At 32.7% G+C, this 18,235-nt stretch overlaps 1 protein-coding gene across 1 annotated transcript in view; it reads left to right on the forward strand.

Moving 5' to 3' along the window:
* DYNC2H1 (dynein, cytoplasmic 2, heavy chain 1) overlaps positions 1–18,235 on the forward strand; it is a 522,114-nt gene that overhangs the window by 14,721 nt on the left and 489,158 nt on the right. Inside the window, exons 7-17 of the mRNA XM_012659112.1 lie at positions 2,152–2,347; positions 5,775–5,870; positions 6,856–7,008; positions 7,637–7,735; positions 8,777–8,916; positions 9,001–9,229; positions 10,700–10,827; positions 14,569–14,684; positions 15,664–15,791; positions 17,579–17,728; positions 18,160–18,176. Of these exons, the coding sequence (XP_012514566.1) occupies positions 2,152–2,347; positions 5,775–5,870; positions 6,856–7,008; positions 7,637–7,735; positions 8,777–8,916; positions 9,001–9,229; positions 10,700–10,827; positions 14,569–14,684; positions 15,664–15,791; positions 17,579–17,728; positions 18,160–18,176 (1,452 nt within the window). The remainder of the gene's footprint in view (positions 1–2,151; positions 2,348–5,774; positions 5,871–6,855; positions 7,009–7,636; positions 7,736–8,776; positions 8,917–9,000; positions 9,230–10,699; positions 10,828–14,568; positions 14,685–15,663; positions 15,792–17,578; positions 17,729–18,159; positions 18,177–18,235) is intronic.

The following is an 18,235-nucleotide window of genomic DNA, read 5'->3' on the forward strand; positions in this document are numbered from 1 at the left end:
GTAAGTATAAATGTACTAAACTATAAAATCCAAAATCATGTTATTAATCCAAATGGCAAGATGGAATCAATCATCTTTCTCCTTTTTCCAAACTCACTGCTCCTCCTTTAATTGTTTTTGTTAATTTTTGATCATCAACTTTTAAGTCATTTAGGTTGGAAACTTTGATAATATGGTTAGATGACTACCTCTTCCTTGCTTCTCATGTCTATTCCCCAGAACTGCCGATTCCCACTTTGGAATTAGGCTTTTCCTCTCTCGTGGTTTTTTATTGGTTTTCGTATATGTTTTTCTACCTTTTTACATAATATTATACACAGAGAAACACACACATACTTTAACCATAAAATGTTATTAAACTCCTTGAGACAGGAAGTATTTCTTCATGGTGCCCAACATAGTGAGGTTTTCTTAAATGTTTATTGAGCTATAGTGGATATATTAATTCATTAACCTAATTATCCTAATGGGGATTTAAAATGGGTGATCTAAAAAGTCCATTATTTCTTTGTACCTCAGGTTTACTGTCCCCAGCATATTATTGTCTCTATTTTTAGAAACTTGTCATGTCTTTTTAAAAGTAATTTTGTTCATACTATGAAGTTCTATTTATTTCCCTCACGCTGCTACAAAGGATAATTAGGCCAAAAGTGGTGCCTCTTAAATTGAATGAATAGTTTTTTTTTTTTTTTTTAAATCTAGAATTCTGGCTCTGGAGGAAGAATAGAGGGAACCAAAGGGCACTAGGGCATAATGATTATAACTTTATGCCATTTAGCTCTTCCCTTTCCTACTCTCAGCCTAAAACATGAGAGATGCTCCAGGAAAAAAAGAAAGAGTGCTTTAGTCAACTAATTTTGGAAAATTTGCACACTTTATCACTGTAGCCCCAGGGGAAATCTACCATATATGGTAGCATAACAGGGGTCTGAGATCTGCTGTGAAGAGTCCTGTTTATCTTGTTCTATACAGTGTTTTCCATTTGGCAGTGAAACCCTCCTCCTCCTGTCTTTTGGTGTAAAACCTATTGTCCTATAGAATCATCAGTGTGTTCTTGAACATATTTTGGGAAATGCTGGTATATACAAACTTATTTTGAAGATCTGTCTTTAATAAAAGCAAAAAAGGTCACCATTATAGTTTGCTGACAAGCTTTATGTGTGTTTAGGATAGTTTGGGCCAAATCATCATTTTAAGCCATTTTAAATTACCTACTTGTTATTATGTTTTGTCTTATGTGCTATTAAGTAGGCTGAATAGATTCGTTTTTTTTTTTTTCAGTAGGTTACTTTCTAAGACCTGTAAGTTTTCTTAATTGTGAAAGTGATTTGAAAGAATGAACATTATATAAATGTAATCCTAAAGGAAGGTGATGAAAACATAATACCTTATGCTTAATTTAATTCCGCATTTTCACAGTGCATGCTCATTTGAGTGCCCCAAAGTAATATTTGCTATTGTAGCCTTTACAAGAAACACAGAAAAATGTATAATCATTAAGTAGTAAATCAAAGGGTAGAAGAATGAAACATTTGAATATGTCTACTCCTACCATTTGGATGTTCTTTATCACTGACCCTTTTAAAATATTAAAGAAGCAAGTAGGCTGATTAAAAAAAAATCTAAGTTACTTTTAGAAAATGAATTAAAACCTTTTTTCTTTATGGTGGATATGATGTCAATTTGAGTCTTAGCTGACAGTTAAGGATTGATTTTTCTCGCTTTAAAACTGCTTGGTTGAAATAGTAATGTGATGATATATTTTGGATATTGCAGTTTGTTTCCAAAGTCTGACTTGTGAAATAATATATGAAGAAAACCACAACTCGAAAGCTATAATTAAAAAGTGTTTTTTTGGGGGGCGGGGAGCCAGGAGCAGTGGCTCACACCTATAATCCTAGCACTTTGGGAAGCCAAGGAGGGAGGATCCTTTGAGCCCAGAAGTTCAAGGCTGCAGTGAGCTATGATTGTGCCATTACACTCTAGTCTGGGTGACAGAGTGAGACCCTGTTTCTGGAAAAAAAAAATTTTTTTTTTTTTACTTTGAGTTAATATTAGACTTACAGAAAAGTTGTAAACACTATTGTTTTTTTTCATTAGTCAAAAGTGCGAGAACATGAAACTTAATAGGTTATTTATTTTGTTTTGTAGTATTGAGGCTAATAGTCGAATTATGGAATTGGATCCCAATGATGGATCATTAAAAGTGCATTATTCAGATCGCTTGGTGATTCTTCTGAGAGAAGTTCGTCAGCTTTCTGCACTTGGCTTTGTTATTCCTGCCAAAATACAGCAAGTTGCAAACATTGCACAGAAATTCTGCAAGCAAGCAATTATTCTTAAACAGGTATGAAATTATATTTCTTTAAAACTTGCATATTCTGAGTTCATTACATTAAACTGGAATATGTTAAGGACTTTGTTTTTTTAGGCTAATAGAATAGCACCACCAATTCTTGTGAAATTATGAATTGCTAAATGACTACATTACAAAATTTGCTTTGCAACCTACGTAGGAATTTATTAATTTAAAGTATTTTTGTTTATTGCTTTCCATTCTAAAAGCATTTTGAATATAGAAATAATTCTTTCTTTCATGTTACTTGCATGGGTTTTAAAAGACCTTCTAATTAAAGGATCCTTTGCCTTCCTCCTAGGGGCATATTCTTAAAGAATTACCAGGCTGAGAGATTGGATTGGTCTCTGTTTCTAGTCATTTCCTTGGTCTACATATTCACACATTGCCATTGTGTCAATTCCCTGTTTAAAACCAACCTTTATCAGCTTACAATCTGTCTTCTTAGCATGGCATAAAAGACTCTTCTTAATCATGTCCCAACTAAACTTACTGGTTTTGGCCTTCACTAGCTATACTTACCCTCATGTTGTATCTATGCTTCAGTTATATAAAGCTTAGCTTTTCTCTGAACATGTCTTCATGCATTGAAATATGTTCTTTGCTTAGGAAACTCAGTGTCATTGTTTAATTCCCAATTTAAAAGTCACTTGCTTTGTGTGTATTTCATTAGTTGAATTTTTTTTTTTTAAAAATCTGCGTGCAGTGTGAAAATCACTGTTATAACACTTCTGTTGTATCTGATTTTTTTCATTTTTTCTTTGGCTTGATTATTAGATCTTAAAGGGCAAGAACAGTATCTTACAAGGCAGGAACACTGTCTTGTGTATTTTGTCTTCCATTTATTCTTTCATGCAGCAAAGATTCAGTGAGCATAGTGTAGTGAGGATATAAAAATGAATATATTACTATCATAGTCTGGCACAGGATTTCTTAGTCTCTGCACCTTTGATAGTTTGGACCAATTCTTTTTAGGGAGGAATATCCTGTGCATTATAAGATGTTTAGCAGTGTCCCTGGCCTGTACCTGGTATGTTCCAGGAGCATCTACTCCTGACAATCAACAATATCTCTAGATATTGCTAAATGTTCCCTGAAGTGTAAGTCAGCTATGGTTGAGAATCACTGTTCCGGTGGGTGAGAGCAAACTAAACAGAGTGCTCATTAAATGTCAGGACTTGAGGTAGATGCTTTATTTATGTTATTTCAATTAATCCCCTGTTGTACCACTGATCTAATTTGGCATCAGATTTATAACATAGTTTTCCTGGTGCCATACAGGTTGTATGTTATGAAGCTAGGATTTGATACCAAGTCTCTCTTGATTCCAGAGCTCATGTTTATTTCATTTCATGTAGTGATGATAGATATGTGGACAGGTAGATACAATATTTAATATAATATAGATGTTCAGAAAGTCTTGTGAAAGCATAGAGGTGGGAATTTTCTTTTTCTGGGTGGGATAGAAGTAGTATCAGGTAAGTCATTTGGGAGGAATGATGTTTGATGTGAGTCTGGAAGAGTATACATACATTTTCTCAAGTGTATGAAGGCTTGGGTGATCATTTCAGTTAGAGTGACTACTTAATGAAAAGCAGAGAGGCTTGCTCACTTTTGTATCCTAAGTATTTAGTCTGATGTAATAGGAGCTCAAAAAATGAACGGTCATACAGTATTTGCATTTACCCCTGGAAGAACAAGTGGGCAAATCTGTTTATGTATACCTTTATTTAGGAGCAGATATTTAGCTACAGTATGGAGTATAAATTAGACTGTTGGATAGATAGCAATATAGCTAGATTGTTGTATTAATAATAGCATGTATACTGTTGCTTTTCATTTTCCTGATCATGCTTTTTCTGGACCTACTTTTGTGGTACAGAATAATTAGAGTGGGTATTCCCCACAAAATAAGGTATATTTTCATGCATATTAGTGGAAAGAAGAGGACTCTTTATAAAATTAGTTAAGAAATATTTTTTAAGCACTTGATGTGTGCCAAGAGTGTTGTGACATGCTAGGGACATAGCCCCAGGCTCCTTAAACTCCTTAGACTCAGCCCAGGTTATCCACTAGATCTTCCCTGAAGCTCACCTTTTTCCCCCAACAGAGTTGACAATGTCCTCCTTTGTCCACCAGCATCCCTTGTAGTTATCTCTATTTATTGATTCATTGATTAATTTAACAGACATTGAGTTTGTTATTGAGAACTTGCTATTTGCTTGGCATTGTTCTTAGAGCTATCATTTCAGTAGGAGAGACAGATAGCAAACACACAGATATATAACACAATGCTAGGTAGTGATAAGTGCTTTGAAGAAAAATAGAGTAAAGAGATTGTGGCAAAGACTGTTATTTTATATAGAATGGTCAGGGTAGGCCTTGATGAAGTGGTAATATTTGAGAAGAGACTTGACATAAAGTAGACAAAGGAACTATGTGACTATCTAGAGGGAAACCATTCCAGGCAAAGGAAATGACAGATGCAAAGTACCTGAGGGAAACCTCATGTTAGAATAACAGCAAAAGAGGCCAATTTGGCTGCAGTGCAACAAGGGAGGCTTTTGTGGTGGGGCTAAGCACCAGTTCTTACATGCTAAGGTAAGGGCATGGGTTTTGTATCTGAAAGAATGAAAATGTGGATTTTATTCTTTACTGTAATGGGAAACCATTGAAAGGTTTTTAGGCAAGAGTTTCGGGATTTTGAATTTTATTCTCAATTGTATTGGGAAGTCATTAGGTTTGGGTAGGCATGAGGTGCCTACTCAAAACCTTCAAAAGACCACACTGGATGCTTTGAATGGAGGCAATGGTTGGAAGCAGGGGGACCAGTTCGGAGGCTGTTGCACTGGTCTTGCGGAGCAATGAGCTGCTGTGGATTGGGATGCAATTGATGGAGGTGGGGTGAAGTGATTGGATTCAAGGTATATTTTGAAAGTGGAAGGCAATAGACTTTTGCTGATGTGGGATGTGAGAGAAGTGATAGGACAGTGCAAAGAATTTTTGGTCTGAGAACTGGATGAATCATAGTGGTATATATTGAAAAAGAGCAGCTTTGGAGAGGTGCGGGAGTTAAGAATTTAGTTTTTCAGCACTTAACATGTTTTACTGGGTTCCTTCTTCCTATGAGACTATGATTTCTTGATTCCAGGGACCAGGTTTTATAATCATTGTTTAATCTGCCCTCAGGACGTGAATTGGCAAATTGTAGGAACTCAACACATATATGTTGATTGTGTATATTAATATATGAATAGATGCAATATTGGAGATGAAAAAACTATTTTATGTTCTAATCTTAGGATTGAGAAAAATTAATATTTCCATTCAAACAATTAAAAATGAAAAAAAATTAAAACTTTAAAAATGAAATGTTATCGATTATTGATTATTGCTAATTGGACTTTTTACTTTGTAGGTGGCACATTTTTATAATTCTATTGATCAACAAATGATTCAAAGTCAGAGGCCAATGATGTTACAATCTGCCTTAGCATTTGAACAGATAATTAAGGTAAATGAACTTTTTATTTTATTATAATTATATTTTATATGTGAAGTGTTTCATAGTTTTTTCAACTATAGATTTAAATGGTTATAATGTTTCATATATTTTGGTACTGATTTTGATCAATTGCATTAATAGAGATAGTATAAGATTTGTGTGCTATTTATTTATCCACTGAAGTTTAAGGTCCTTGTAGATAAGGTTCCTTAGTGCTTTTCCACCCTCTCCTGATTTTGTAATTTAAGACTTATTTGTTCTTTATGTGTGCTTATTTAAATATCCACACATATGAAATCAGGAAAACCCACAATAGTGTTTAAACTGAATGTTACTATGTGACTACTAACTTTTTGAAATCTATAATTTTAGTTCTTCATAGACAAGAAATATTTAAAAAACTAAGTAGAAGAGGAATATAATAACCTTTTCATCTTTCATTTGAAAGTAGATGACTAGTTGTGTGAAGGTCCTGAATACCATCCCAGGTTCTGTGATTTGCTAGGAGGACTCACAGCAATATTTATTATAGTGAGTGAGTGGATATAAAGCAAAATCAGCAAAGGGAAAGGTGCATAGGATGAAGTTCCAGGAAACCAAGTATAAGCTTCCAATAGTGCCTTTTGGCAGTTCCAGATTGGAGTCTTCTCCAGCACCCTGTCCTAGATATATAGAAGACAATAAGGAAATTGAAGTGTGTTGTTTCTTAATTCCTGAAGTTTCTAGGCTGTCTGCCTTCTTTGTTCTACTTTTGAGTCTTCTTATGCATGTTGTGTTATGTCCAGGGTTTTTTAGTTGTAAGAGGGAGAACCTGGAAATAATGGGCTGCTTAATTTTGGCCAGGCTGCCTTATCATTTATAAAATGGAAAATTATTATGTGCTTTCTTTAATATAGGTCAGTGTTGGTGATAGTTGGACTTACGAGGTAGAATATTGAATCTTTTGGAGAAGAGAATTGCATCTAAATACTAAATGTGATTTATTGTACCATAGCATTCAAAAGCCGGAACTGGAGGAAAATCACAAATTACTTGGGATAATCCTAAAGAATTAGAATGTTACATCCAAAAACTCCAAAATGCTGCTGAACGACTTGCCACTGAAAATAGAAAACTGAGAAAATGGCACATGACATTTTGTGAAAAGGTATTTTTGTTTATAAAATTAAATAATCTATGAATTGTATTAATTAAAAGGTAATTAAGATATAATTTTTAAAAATATCTTATTTTGAAATAATTTGAGACTTAAAGTTGCACAAATAGTACAGAAAATTCACATTTACTCGTCACTTAGCTTCCCCTAATGTTAACAACTTATATAACCATAGTACAGTTTTCAAAGCCAGGAAATAGACCGTTTTTGAATTTTACAAGTTTTTTTTTACTAACATCCTTTTTCTTTTCCAGAATACAATCCAGAATCTCACTTTGCATTTAGTTGTCAAGTCTCTGTAGTCTCTTCCTCCTCAGTCTTTCCCTGTTTTTCTTGACCTTGATGAGTATTGGTTAGTTATTTTGTAGAATATCTCTCTCAACTTGGGTTTATATGATGTTTTCTTATGATTATATTGGGGCTATGTAATTTTGGCAGAAATACCACAGAAGTGATGCTTTGCCCTTCTCAGTATATCAATCAGGTATTGATAAGTTTTACTATAGGTTGACTTAAATTTGATCACTTGGTTAAGGTGGTGTCTGTCACTTTTCTGCACTGAAAAGTTAGTATTTTTCCCATTGGTACTTTGAGACCATTATGCTCTAATTTTTAATAGGTGGTTATTCTTATGAATATTGATCTGCTTCGGCAGCAACAACGTTGGAAAGATGGACTACAAGAATTGAGAACTGGCTTAGCAAGTGTAGAAGCACAGGTAGAGAATGTTTTATTTTGTGTTAATACTTTGAAATATGACCTTATTAGAATGTGGCTACAGTATATGAATTGATGAGATGTTCATAAAGATTATCTCCAAATCTTTACTAATAAATTTAGAATTTTTTGACTAAATTATATATAAAAGCCATATGTTAACAATTAATTTACATTTAAAAATATAAAAATAAGTTTCTATTTGTCTTACAAAATGCCAAATCCCTCAGTTCAGAGTTTGTAGTTTTTCTGACTTGGTATTTAAATATCTACCATTTGTTAGCTCTCTTTTAGGTGATTGTGACATCCATAGAACACCAAGTTAAATTTAGGCAGTAGCTTAGTGATTGGAATAAGTCTATTTCACAAATTTTTTTTACCTGTTTTGGAGTAAAATTTCAGTTCTATTCATAATTTGATATAAGAGATGATGTATATATAAAGGTGGCTAGCACAGAGTCTGCTACATAGTATGTGGTAATGTGATCTTAGTTGAACGAATTAGGTATCTTACACATTTACATATATTTTTCCATTTTTAGAAACTTAAGAAAAACAAAAGTACTAGAATTGATATATTTATGGTTGTATGGAAGCAAAAAAGTATGTAAACTATTCTAAGCATTCTAATAGTTTAAATTTCTTATGTGTTTAAATATATAATTGATTATTTAGGGAGTAGGAAGAAGAGAGCTATACTTTATGGGAATTTTTGAGAAAGGATTAAGAAGTTCACAAAATAAATCGTTGTGGTACTGCATCATAAAATAAAGTCCAAATATAAAAGTCATTTAATTTTTGCTTGGTTTTAAAATTTTACTGAAATTTTTATATACCATTTATAAGCATGATGGTTAGAGGTTTTCATATTTGGCTCTATATAAACTCTTATACTAAAAGGGGCAATATAGAGGCACATGTTTTAAGATATTTAAAAATGAATGAATTTTTTTGCTTATAATTTTGCTTTATGTGACATGAAAGTATTAAATGAAAAATTACTGCTTAATTTCTAAATAAAAATATGAATATAACATATTAGGGATTCCAAGCAAGTGACATGCATGCATGGAAACAGCACTGGAATCATCAGCTGTACAAAGCTCTGGAGCATCAGTATCAGATGGGCTTAGAAGCACTTAATGAGAACCTGCCAGAAATAAATATAGACTTAACTTACAAGTAAGATGTTTTTAAACCTGAATTTAATGTTCAATTAGTAATTTTCGAATAATTTATATCTTAAAGTTATTTATTTACTTCCAGACAGGGACGGTTACAATTCAGGCCTCCTTTTGAAGAAATCCGGGCTAAATATTATAGAGAAATGAAGAGATTCATCAGCATTCCAAATCAGTTTAAGGGAGTGGGTGAGGCAGGAGATGAATCTATTTTTTCTATTATGATTGATAGAAATGCAAATGGATTTCTGACTATTTTCAGCAAAGCAGAAGATCTGTTTAGAAGATTGTCAGCTGTTTTACATCAACATAAGGTATAGAACATGTAATTTTCCATCTTTCTAACATAAAATTTTGTCTGATTGAATTAACATTAAATGTATTAATGCAAATTAATAATTTATCTGTGTGACATAAAATTAAAATATGGCAAATCAGAGAGCAAGATCCATATTTGTAGATTCTTTTTTTTTTTTTTAGTCTTGCTCTGTTGCCGGGGCTAGAGTGCCGTGGTGTCAGCCTAGCTCACAGCAACCTCAAACTCCTGGACTCAAGCTATCCTCCTGCCTCAGGCTCCTGAGTAGCTGAGACTACAGGCATACACCACCATGCCCGGCTAATTTTTTTTTTTCTATATAGATTTTTAGTTGTCCAACTAATTTCTATTTTTAGTAGAGACGGGCTCTCGCTCTTGCTCAGGCTGGTCTCGAACTCCTGACCTCGAGGGATACTCCCTCCTGGGCCTCCCAGAGTGCTAGGATTACAGGCATGAGCCACCGTGCCGGACCCTATTTGTAGATTCTTACACAGCCTAGATTTATGCTACAGATGAAAAAAAAGTTAAACTAAATTTATTTTTTGTCTTTGAGTATTTCGTGAAGATTGAGAAACTAGTTTTTTTGTTTTTTGCTGTTTTAAATTGTGTCAACTTTGTATGTCATATGAATCTATTGTGTCAATTGTAATTCTGAAGCCCTCTAATGTTAATGAAATAAGGGTGATTTAACTGTTTATTTCTGTTTAAGTGCATCATGTAAACTAACTCCAAATATAAACCTTAATTGCATTGCTCATTTATATTGATCTCGAGACATAGGACTGATAATTTGACTAGTATTCCACATTTTATATTTCTAGAGCAAATCTGGATACATACAGATTTGTAGCCTATGGTGACTCCTGGCTTTGCAGAAGTGATTCTGTCTTTGTACTTTGTATACATCTCATTTGAGAAGAGAATCTAAAGAAAGGGTTTTTATAATTTCCTTTAAAAAGTCTACGATCCCTGCATTTTCATAGTAAATCTTTTTTTGTTGTTTTTTTTTTTTGTTTTGTTTTGTTGTTTTTGAGACAAAGTCTCTCTCTGTCACCTGGGCTAGAGAGCAGTAGCATCATCATAGTTCACTGCAACCTCAAATTCCTGGGTTCAAGTGATCCTCCTGACTCAGCCTTCCAAGTAGCTGGGACTACAGGCACACACCACTATGCCTGTCTAATTCTTCTACTTTTTGTAGAGATGGGGTCACACTCTTGCTCAGGCTGGTCTCAAACTCCTGGCCTCAAGTAGTCCTCATGCTTTGGCCTCCCAAAGTGCTAAGATTATAGATGTTAGCCACTGTGCCCAGCCCTATTCATTTTTTAGGCTATGCAGTAGTGGTTACATTTACATACTTAAATTGACATTTACTTGAATACCTCACATTTGCCCCTTTTTATTGGTCTTAACAATTGGATCCTAATCTTTTAAATATAATTTATTAATATGTTTTTCATTCTTTAAATAGGAATGGATTGTAATTGGGCAAGTTGATATGGAAGCTCTAATAGAAAAGCATCTTTTTACTGTACATGATTGGGAGAAAAATTTTAAAGCACTGAAAATAAAAGGAAAAGAAGTAGAACGACTTCCAAGGTATTGGAGGTTAATGTAGTACTTATGTGTCATAATAATTTTTGGTATGGATAGTAAGAGTATTCTTTACTTAGTGGTGTTGAAATCACATCAGCTTCTTGCCTCCTCTAGATCTCAGCTATGACACTTGAGTAATGCCAATCTGGATAGGGCATTCCAGAGAATAAAAGTTTTCCTTCTAGAGGCTCTGCTGGCTGAGACCTAGTTGGGTAGAATGGAGGTTTCTATTCAGATCTGGTATGATATCTTGATACGTATTGGCACAGTCCAAGTATGGCTAGAAGCTACTGGTGAGAGCATACTAGAAAATACAAAGCCAATGACATTTTACTCTGCTTTTGTACTGCTTTGCTTTCTTTCAAAATGCCCTAGGAAGCACACAACATAGTGCTGCATCCAGGTACTGCCCTAAATATAGACAAAAGCCACTGAGGGCCATCTCGTAACCTAGCTACTTGAGACTATATCCCCCTTGCTATCTGATATTCTCACCACTGGAAGCACTCTTAGCAATAAGTTCAATGAAAGGCCTTATGTAATAGTGCAAATATCCCCTATAAAGGATAATATTACTTTTATTAATTCATTTGTTCATTTTTTCAGTAAATATTTGGTGAGCATTTATAACATGCATCACTTTGTGCTGTAGGAGTACAAAGATGAAGATGACAGAGAACCTGAGATCAAGTTGCTTTCTCTCTGGTAGTGCAATAAGACACAAGTATATTTGATGATTAAGTCAAGTACACACAGTGGTGAAGGGAGTGGGTTCTGGAGTTAGATGGCTTTTATCAGCTGCTTGACTTTGACAGTGATTTAAATTGTGAACCAAAATTTCTTTAACTTTAAAATAGTTACAACAATAGTATTTATCTCAGAGTTTTGAGGATTAAGTGAGTAATTGACATGTAAATTACTGGTACACGTGCGTTTTCAGTAAGCATTGTTTTTAATTATTGTTAGTATCAGAAAGAATAGTCTATATTTCAAATTAGAGACTGAACTAAAACTGTGGGGATTCAGAGGATGACATCTCCATTTGGAGTAAAATCAGGGCAAGTTTTGTTAGAATAGTAACACTTAAATTAGGATTTTGACAGGTAGAAATGAGAATGGGAGGTTAAAATCTCTCTTAAGGAGAGGAATTTGTATACTGAAATTATGAAGTTGGTTAATGAGAATTTTATTAGAGTTAATGTTTTATCAGTGAATAGAGGGAGATGATGCTGGAAAGGAGTACCTAAGGTACAAATTGGGGAAGAGTCTCATATTCTGAAATAGAGAATTTGGATTTTATTCATTTTAGAGTGGTTAGCTTTTGAAGTTTCTAAATAGGAGTGTGTCAGTACCAAAGCTGTGCATTAGGAAGGTTCATCTTAAAATAATGAGTTACATGGTAGAGTAAAGAGATCCCAGAGGCTGACAGGCTGTCTGTCAGTCATCCAGAAGACCAGTGATAATTAATTGAATTAAGCTGTTGGTACTCAAAATGAGGAGGAGGAAATACTGTGAGGAATTAAGAAGTCTTATTTATTGGAGGAAGATGAGGGATGAGGAATAGAAAGAAATAAATGATTTGTGGTTTTGAGCTTGAGTGATTTGGATAATGGTAATGACACTAACATTAGTTTGAAGTAAGGAAAAAATAACGCTTTTGTTCTGCTTGCATATGAGGTTTCTCTTCTCTGTTGGGTCCTATCTTTGATCCCAATCTTGCCCATCTTCTTTGCCATAATGCTGTCACCTGGCTGCTCAAGGACCTCAAATGCTACCTCTTCTATTTGTTTGTCCCTTACTGTAGACAGCTTTCTCATTTGTGCTTCCTTGCCAAAAGTTCTAAACAGAGCAAAACAAAAAGAATGCCTGTTCTATCTTCATTCTATTTTCCATTTTGCTATTTTTTACTAACAAATTAACGTTTATTTAGGCTAATAAACACATACATGCACACACAAACACAGAGATTTATTTTATTGGCATTTTTTGGAAATATGCTATAAGATTAGAAAAGCCATATTCTAATGATGTATTTCAGGTAGAGTAGTAAGAAAATAATTTTTGATTAGGCATCTTTGATATATAATGAGGCATCTTCCCATTCTATCTATGGCTGAACAAAATCTCAGTAACATAGTATGAATAATTTCAATTGAAATGTTAATGTTAGTTGTGTCCACAGCATTCTATTGTCAGTGACTAAAACTTCTTTGCTATAATTATGTCATTTTATGTTAATTCATTATCAAAATACAATATAATGTAATTTTTTAGGTTTTCTCAAATCCTCTATCTTCATGTATCAAATGTCAGAAATCATGACTCTTTATGTGTCAAGATTTTGTAAATCATATACCTTCATGTATCAAGCAAATTGGCTCTTACAGCTTTTGGTGCTTAAGAATTTTAGTTTAAACCTCTCCAGCTAGTGAGTGAGTGAGAATAAATAAATAAAGCCTTAAAAGAAAATTATGTTTTTATTGTAAAACTGTAAGTACTTAACACTTATGAGTTCCTTTCTAAGGATCTTACCAGGCTCCATGCTTTAGAAAAGGCAAGTAGTTTTCTAAATAATCTTATTGACCAAAATTTTCAGATCCTTTTTTAAACTTTTTATAATTTAAGTATGAGATTTTCCTCAGATGAGTGAGGAAATATTCTCTTTGCTTAGAGCATTACAATTCGCATTAGGCAAAGAATTAGTCTTACTATATTCCTTTTTTTCTGGTTATTAAAATAGTACATTTGTTTTATAAATTTTTTAAAATATAGAAAAGTACAAAGACAATTGCTATTAATATTTGATGTTTGGGACATATTAGAACATATCCTTACAAAATTGAGATCATACTATATCCCACCATTTTTATTTAATAATATTTCATTAATGTTTTGCTATTCCTTAAAAATGTGATTTTTAATTATATGGATATATAAAAATTTATTTAGCCATTCCTATATTTAGCTTATTTCTAAGTTTTCCTTATTATAGTTAAATGTTTTGATGAAAATACTTTTATATAAATCTTGGAGTCTGCCTTGGAAATTTTCTTAGGATAAATTCTAAAGATAAAGTTATTAAGACAAAAGATACACCTATTTTAAAATTTTTTGATATATAATTTTCTCTTTATGTAGATTATATTATTTTATACTCTGACCAAAAGTTCTGAGAATTCTGTTTGCCTACACAATTGAAGATACAAATTAACCATTCATTATGTGATATTTTTGTCAATTTGATAGGTATAAAACAGTATCTCATTGTATTATTGTTTTAGTGCCTCAATAATCTATATTCACTTTCTATCTATATTTGTTTTCTTTTCCTTATCATTATTATTTGTATTTTGGCTGCAAGATAGTGAATTTATTTTATAAATATTTAATATTTAATAAGTATAATTATTAATTATACATGCTGGGACAAGAGGAGCTTATGAATATTTAAATATATTCTGTTGATAATTTAGTAATTCATAATGTGCTGCCTTTTTAAAAGCTAATACATTGGATGATTAAAATAGTAGTATTATAACAAAATCATTGTTCAGTGAAAAACTTCAAAATAGTATATATAAGGCATTTTTACTAAATTAAATCTAAATGTGCTTAAAGATTACGATAATACTTTTCACTTACATTTTAAAATATATTACACAAAATCATTATAATATTATAATGAGACTCTTTTCCTCTAATTTGTCTTTTTCATGTCAAAATATGTCCTTTGGCATTTTTCAGTGCTGTCAAGGTAGATTGTTTAAATATTAATTGCAGCCCTGTGAAGACTGTGATTGATGATCTCATCCAGAAGTTATTTGATATGCTTGTTCTTTCTTTGAAGAAGTCCATCCAGGGTAAAGACCTTTTTAATTTTTATTTTTAATTTTATTGGTAGAGACATATATTTTGATAGTTATAAAATATGAATCTCAGTGATGATTAAAAATCAGAACTGACCTAGGAAGTATTATGAAATAAAATTTTCTCAAAATGATAATTTTAAAGAAGTAGAAAAGTCTATGTTCAAACCTTAAGTCTAAAAATTGAAGACATCCCAATTATTTGCAGTCAGAGCTATTATCAGTTGGTTGCATGTGTTCCTGAGAAAGGTAGGTAATTCTAGTGTGTTTTTCTCCTTAACTCTTCAAATGACAAACTATTTTCTAACACAGCATACTGTTTCTTTTCTTTAAACAGATGTTTTAGCTCATCATTTAGAAGACTGAAAACTTCCTAATTTTTAGTAAAATTTACTAAGAATGAATACAGTTTAATTTTTTCTTTTCTTTTCTTTCTTTCTTTCTTTTTTTTTTTTCTGAGACCGGGTTTTGCTCTGTCTTCTGGGGTAGAGTGTAGTGGCATGATCATAGCTCACTGCAACTTCAAACTCCTGGGCTTGAGCGATCCTCCTGCCTCAGCCTCCCAAGTAGCTGGAACTACAGGCACATGCCACCATGCCTGGCTAAGTTTTACAATTTTTGTAGAAATGATGTCTCACTCTTGCCCAGGCTGGTCTTGAACTCCTGGCCTCAAGCGATCCTCCTGCCTCAGACTCCCAGAGCGCTAGTATTACAGGTGTGAACCACCATGGCTGGCCTAATTTTTTCTTAAAAATTTTAAATAAAACGTGGAACAACTAAACTTTCATGAGAAGAAATTTCTTTGCTTATTCCACATCTTGAAATTTTGTTTCATGCAAGCAAATGATAATTTAGAATGTAAATGTATTTCATGTAGTGATTACTTCAAACAGTCCTTGATTTACAAATTATGTAATGGAATATTTTTGGTGGTAGTAATAATGTTTCTTATATTTCGATGTTACCTATTCAGCTCACTTACATGAAATTGATACATTTGTTACTGAGGCTATGGAAGTCTTAACAATTATGCCCCAGTCTGTGGAAGAAATAGGTCATGCAAATTTACAATATAGTAAGCTACAAGAACGGAAGCCAGAGGTGAGAATCACAAAGTAAAGTTATTATTATTATTTTTTTTACTGTGCTAGAAATGTTTAAATTAGGTAATTTTGTGCGATTATTTAGAAATAATCTCAACATTATAAGAAGGTCCACAATGATCTGGTCCAACCAGTCAGTTCACGATTGGACTCTCCATGATGTATTGGTGTAATGAAACAGTAACAGTAATGCTTAGTATTATTTTCAGAAGTATTTCCAGTCTATTTTATGATGTGGCCTGTTAGAATAAGTGTAAACTTAAAATAATTCAAGCTGTTACTTTTAGGGTCATAATTTTAGGATGCTGAAGTATGAAGTTATTGCTGAATTAGGAATACACACACACACAGTGGAAGAGCTCGTAATTAGAGATGAGAGAGTGGTAAGGATTCATAAAAACAGTATCCACAGCTAGAGCCCAGAATAAACAAGCCAAAGTTTTATAGAACATATTATGGATAATTTTAGTTATGTTTAGAGCAAGAAGGAAAAATAATTCAAATTAGTACACCAACTTTTGTGTCTCACTCCTATGTGATAGACTTAAAGTTATAAAGAGAGTTTAAAGGTGAATAAAATAATATACCTTTCTGGTGGAAGGAATTACGAAGTTTTATGTGATAGGCTTAAAGGTATAAAAGAGGATTTAAAGGTAAGTAAAATAATGTATCTGTCTAGTAAAAGGAATTAACTAGAAAAGGAATGGTTATGAGCTGAAGCTGTTAGTGCAGAGACATTAATTAATTAATTTGACAGATATTTATGAATCATTTGGTACATTCTGTGCATTGTGCTAGGAGTTGGGGATGCAGCTGTGAACATGCTCTGTTCTCATGGAATGTCTACCTGGAGGCAGGTAGACCAGGAAACTGCTGTAATAGCTTTACAGGCTAACCCAAGTTCTGTTTATATGTAGGAAATTAAAATCCTACTCTATTTTTTTCTTTTCTTATTGATTCTCCTAGTACAATATGGCTTATTGGTCCATTGGCTTTTCTCTGTTTCTCAGATGAAACTGATCCTGCCCAGAGATAGCAAACTGGTAGTTGAGATGTACTTCAATTTCCTTTGCTTCTGTTTTATTATACATGTACAGTATATTTAAAAATCTTTAAATGGATTTTATTGTTTTGCTGCGTAGTAAAAGTACAGCTATTAATTATAGGATACTTTTGTTTTACAGTGCTTTAAAAGGCTTAGAGGCAATTGAAGCAGTTTAGCACCCGTTGACCTACACACAGACTATTTAACAAACTATTAACTGTACATAATTCAGGGCATTTCAGCTAGAAATCCTGAATGTAGGAGCTTAATTTCACTTCTTCAGTTATATGTTTCTTAAGTATATTTTTCATGACTTTCTCTTCTCAGGTAGAATAATTTAGCTAACTTATGCTCTTAGATAATCACCAATTCTAGCTCTTTTAGAAGCCTCTTTAGCATTTTCTTATGAATGGGACAATTATGAGAACTTTACTTTGAATAGCTATCCTATTTATGGATTTCACTCAGTCTCTTATTACTAATTTTATTATCTCTTTCTCTTTTAACCTCTGATGTTAGAGTGAGTTTGTTGAGCTTGTTTATGATAATAACCATGAGAAAGTTTACATCTAGGAATTTTTTGTTTTTGCCAAATTAGTATATCCAGGAATTTCACAAATTATTTAAAGGCAAAAATCTTGATTTTAAAAAAGAAAATCATGAAACAAAAATTAAAATAAATGAAATCTTAGGAGATTTGATAAAATAAATTGTTATTCACATTTTGTTTGAACATTTAGATTTTGCCCTTATTTCAAGAAGCTGAAGATAAAAACAAACTTTTACGAACTGTGGCTGGTGGAGGTTTAGAAACAATTAGTAATCTGAAAGCTAAGTGGGATAAATTTGAGTTGATGATGGAAAGTCACCAACTTATGATTAAAGATCAGGTAAGAACATTTTAGTTATTTTACTAAAATGAATATGTAATTTGTCTCACTTAAGATTTCTTGCTTTATTCTTTTATAGCCCAGATTTATAAGAATTTAATGCTGCTGTTGAAATTGACCTCCATTAGTACTTTTATAATAAAATACTTTATATAAATGATGATTGTTTCACATGGTTTTTCCTTACTTCCTATCATACCAAGAAAAAACTAGTCCCTTTGAAATGTAACATTATTTTCGGTATTATGAATGAATTTATTGTTTACTTACTGGGTATGGCTTAAGTTTATTTATGAAACTCATGTTCTTTCTTAAATTACTAAATTTATTAGGATATCAGTTTGACTATTCTAATTGAGATCCAAAAAATTGTAGCTTAAGTTTCTCTCTTACATTAGATTGTAAGCTGATATTGTGCCTCTGTTCTGTAGCTTTGTCTGGGATCCAGGTTTCTTTAATCTTATTTGTCTGCCATCTCTAGGATATTGTCCTAAGTGGGTTACCACC

Source organism: Propithecus coquereli, unplaced genomic scaffold, assembly GCF_000956105.1.
Source record: "Propithecus coquereli isolate 6110/MARCELLA unplaced genomic scaffold, Pcoq_1.0 Scaffold6, whole genome shotgun sequence".
Lineage (NCBI taxonomy): Eukaryota > Metazoa > Chordata > Mammalia > Primates > Indriidae > Propithecus > Propithecus coquereli.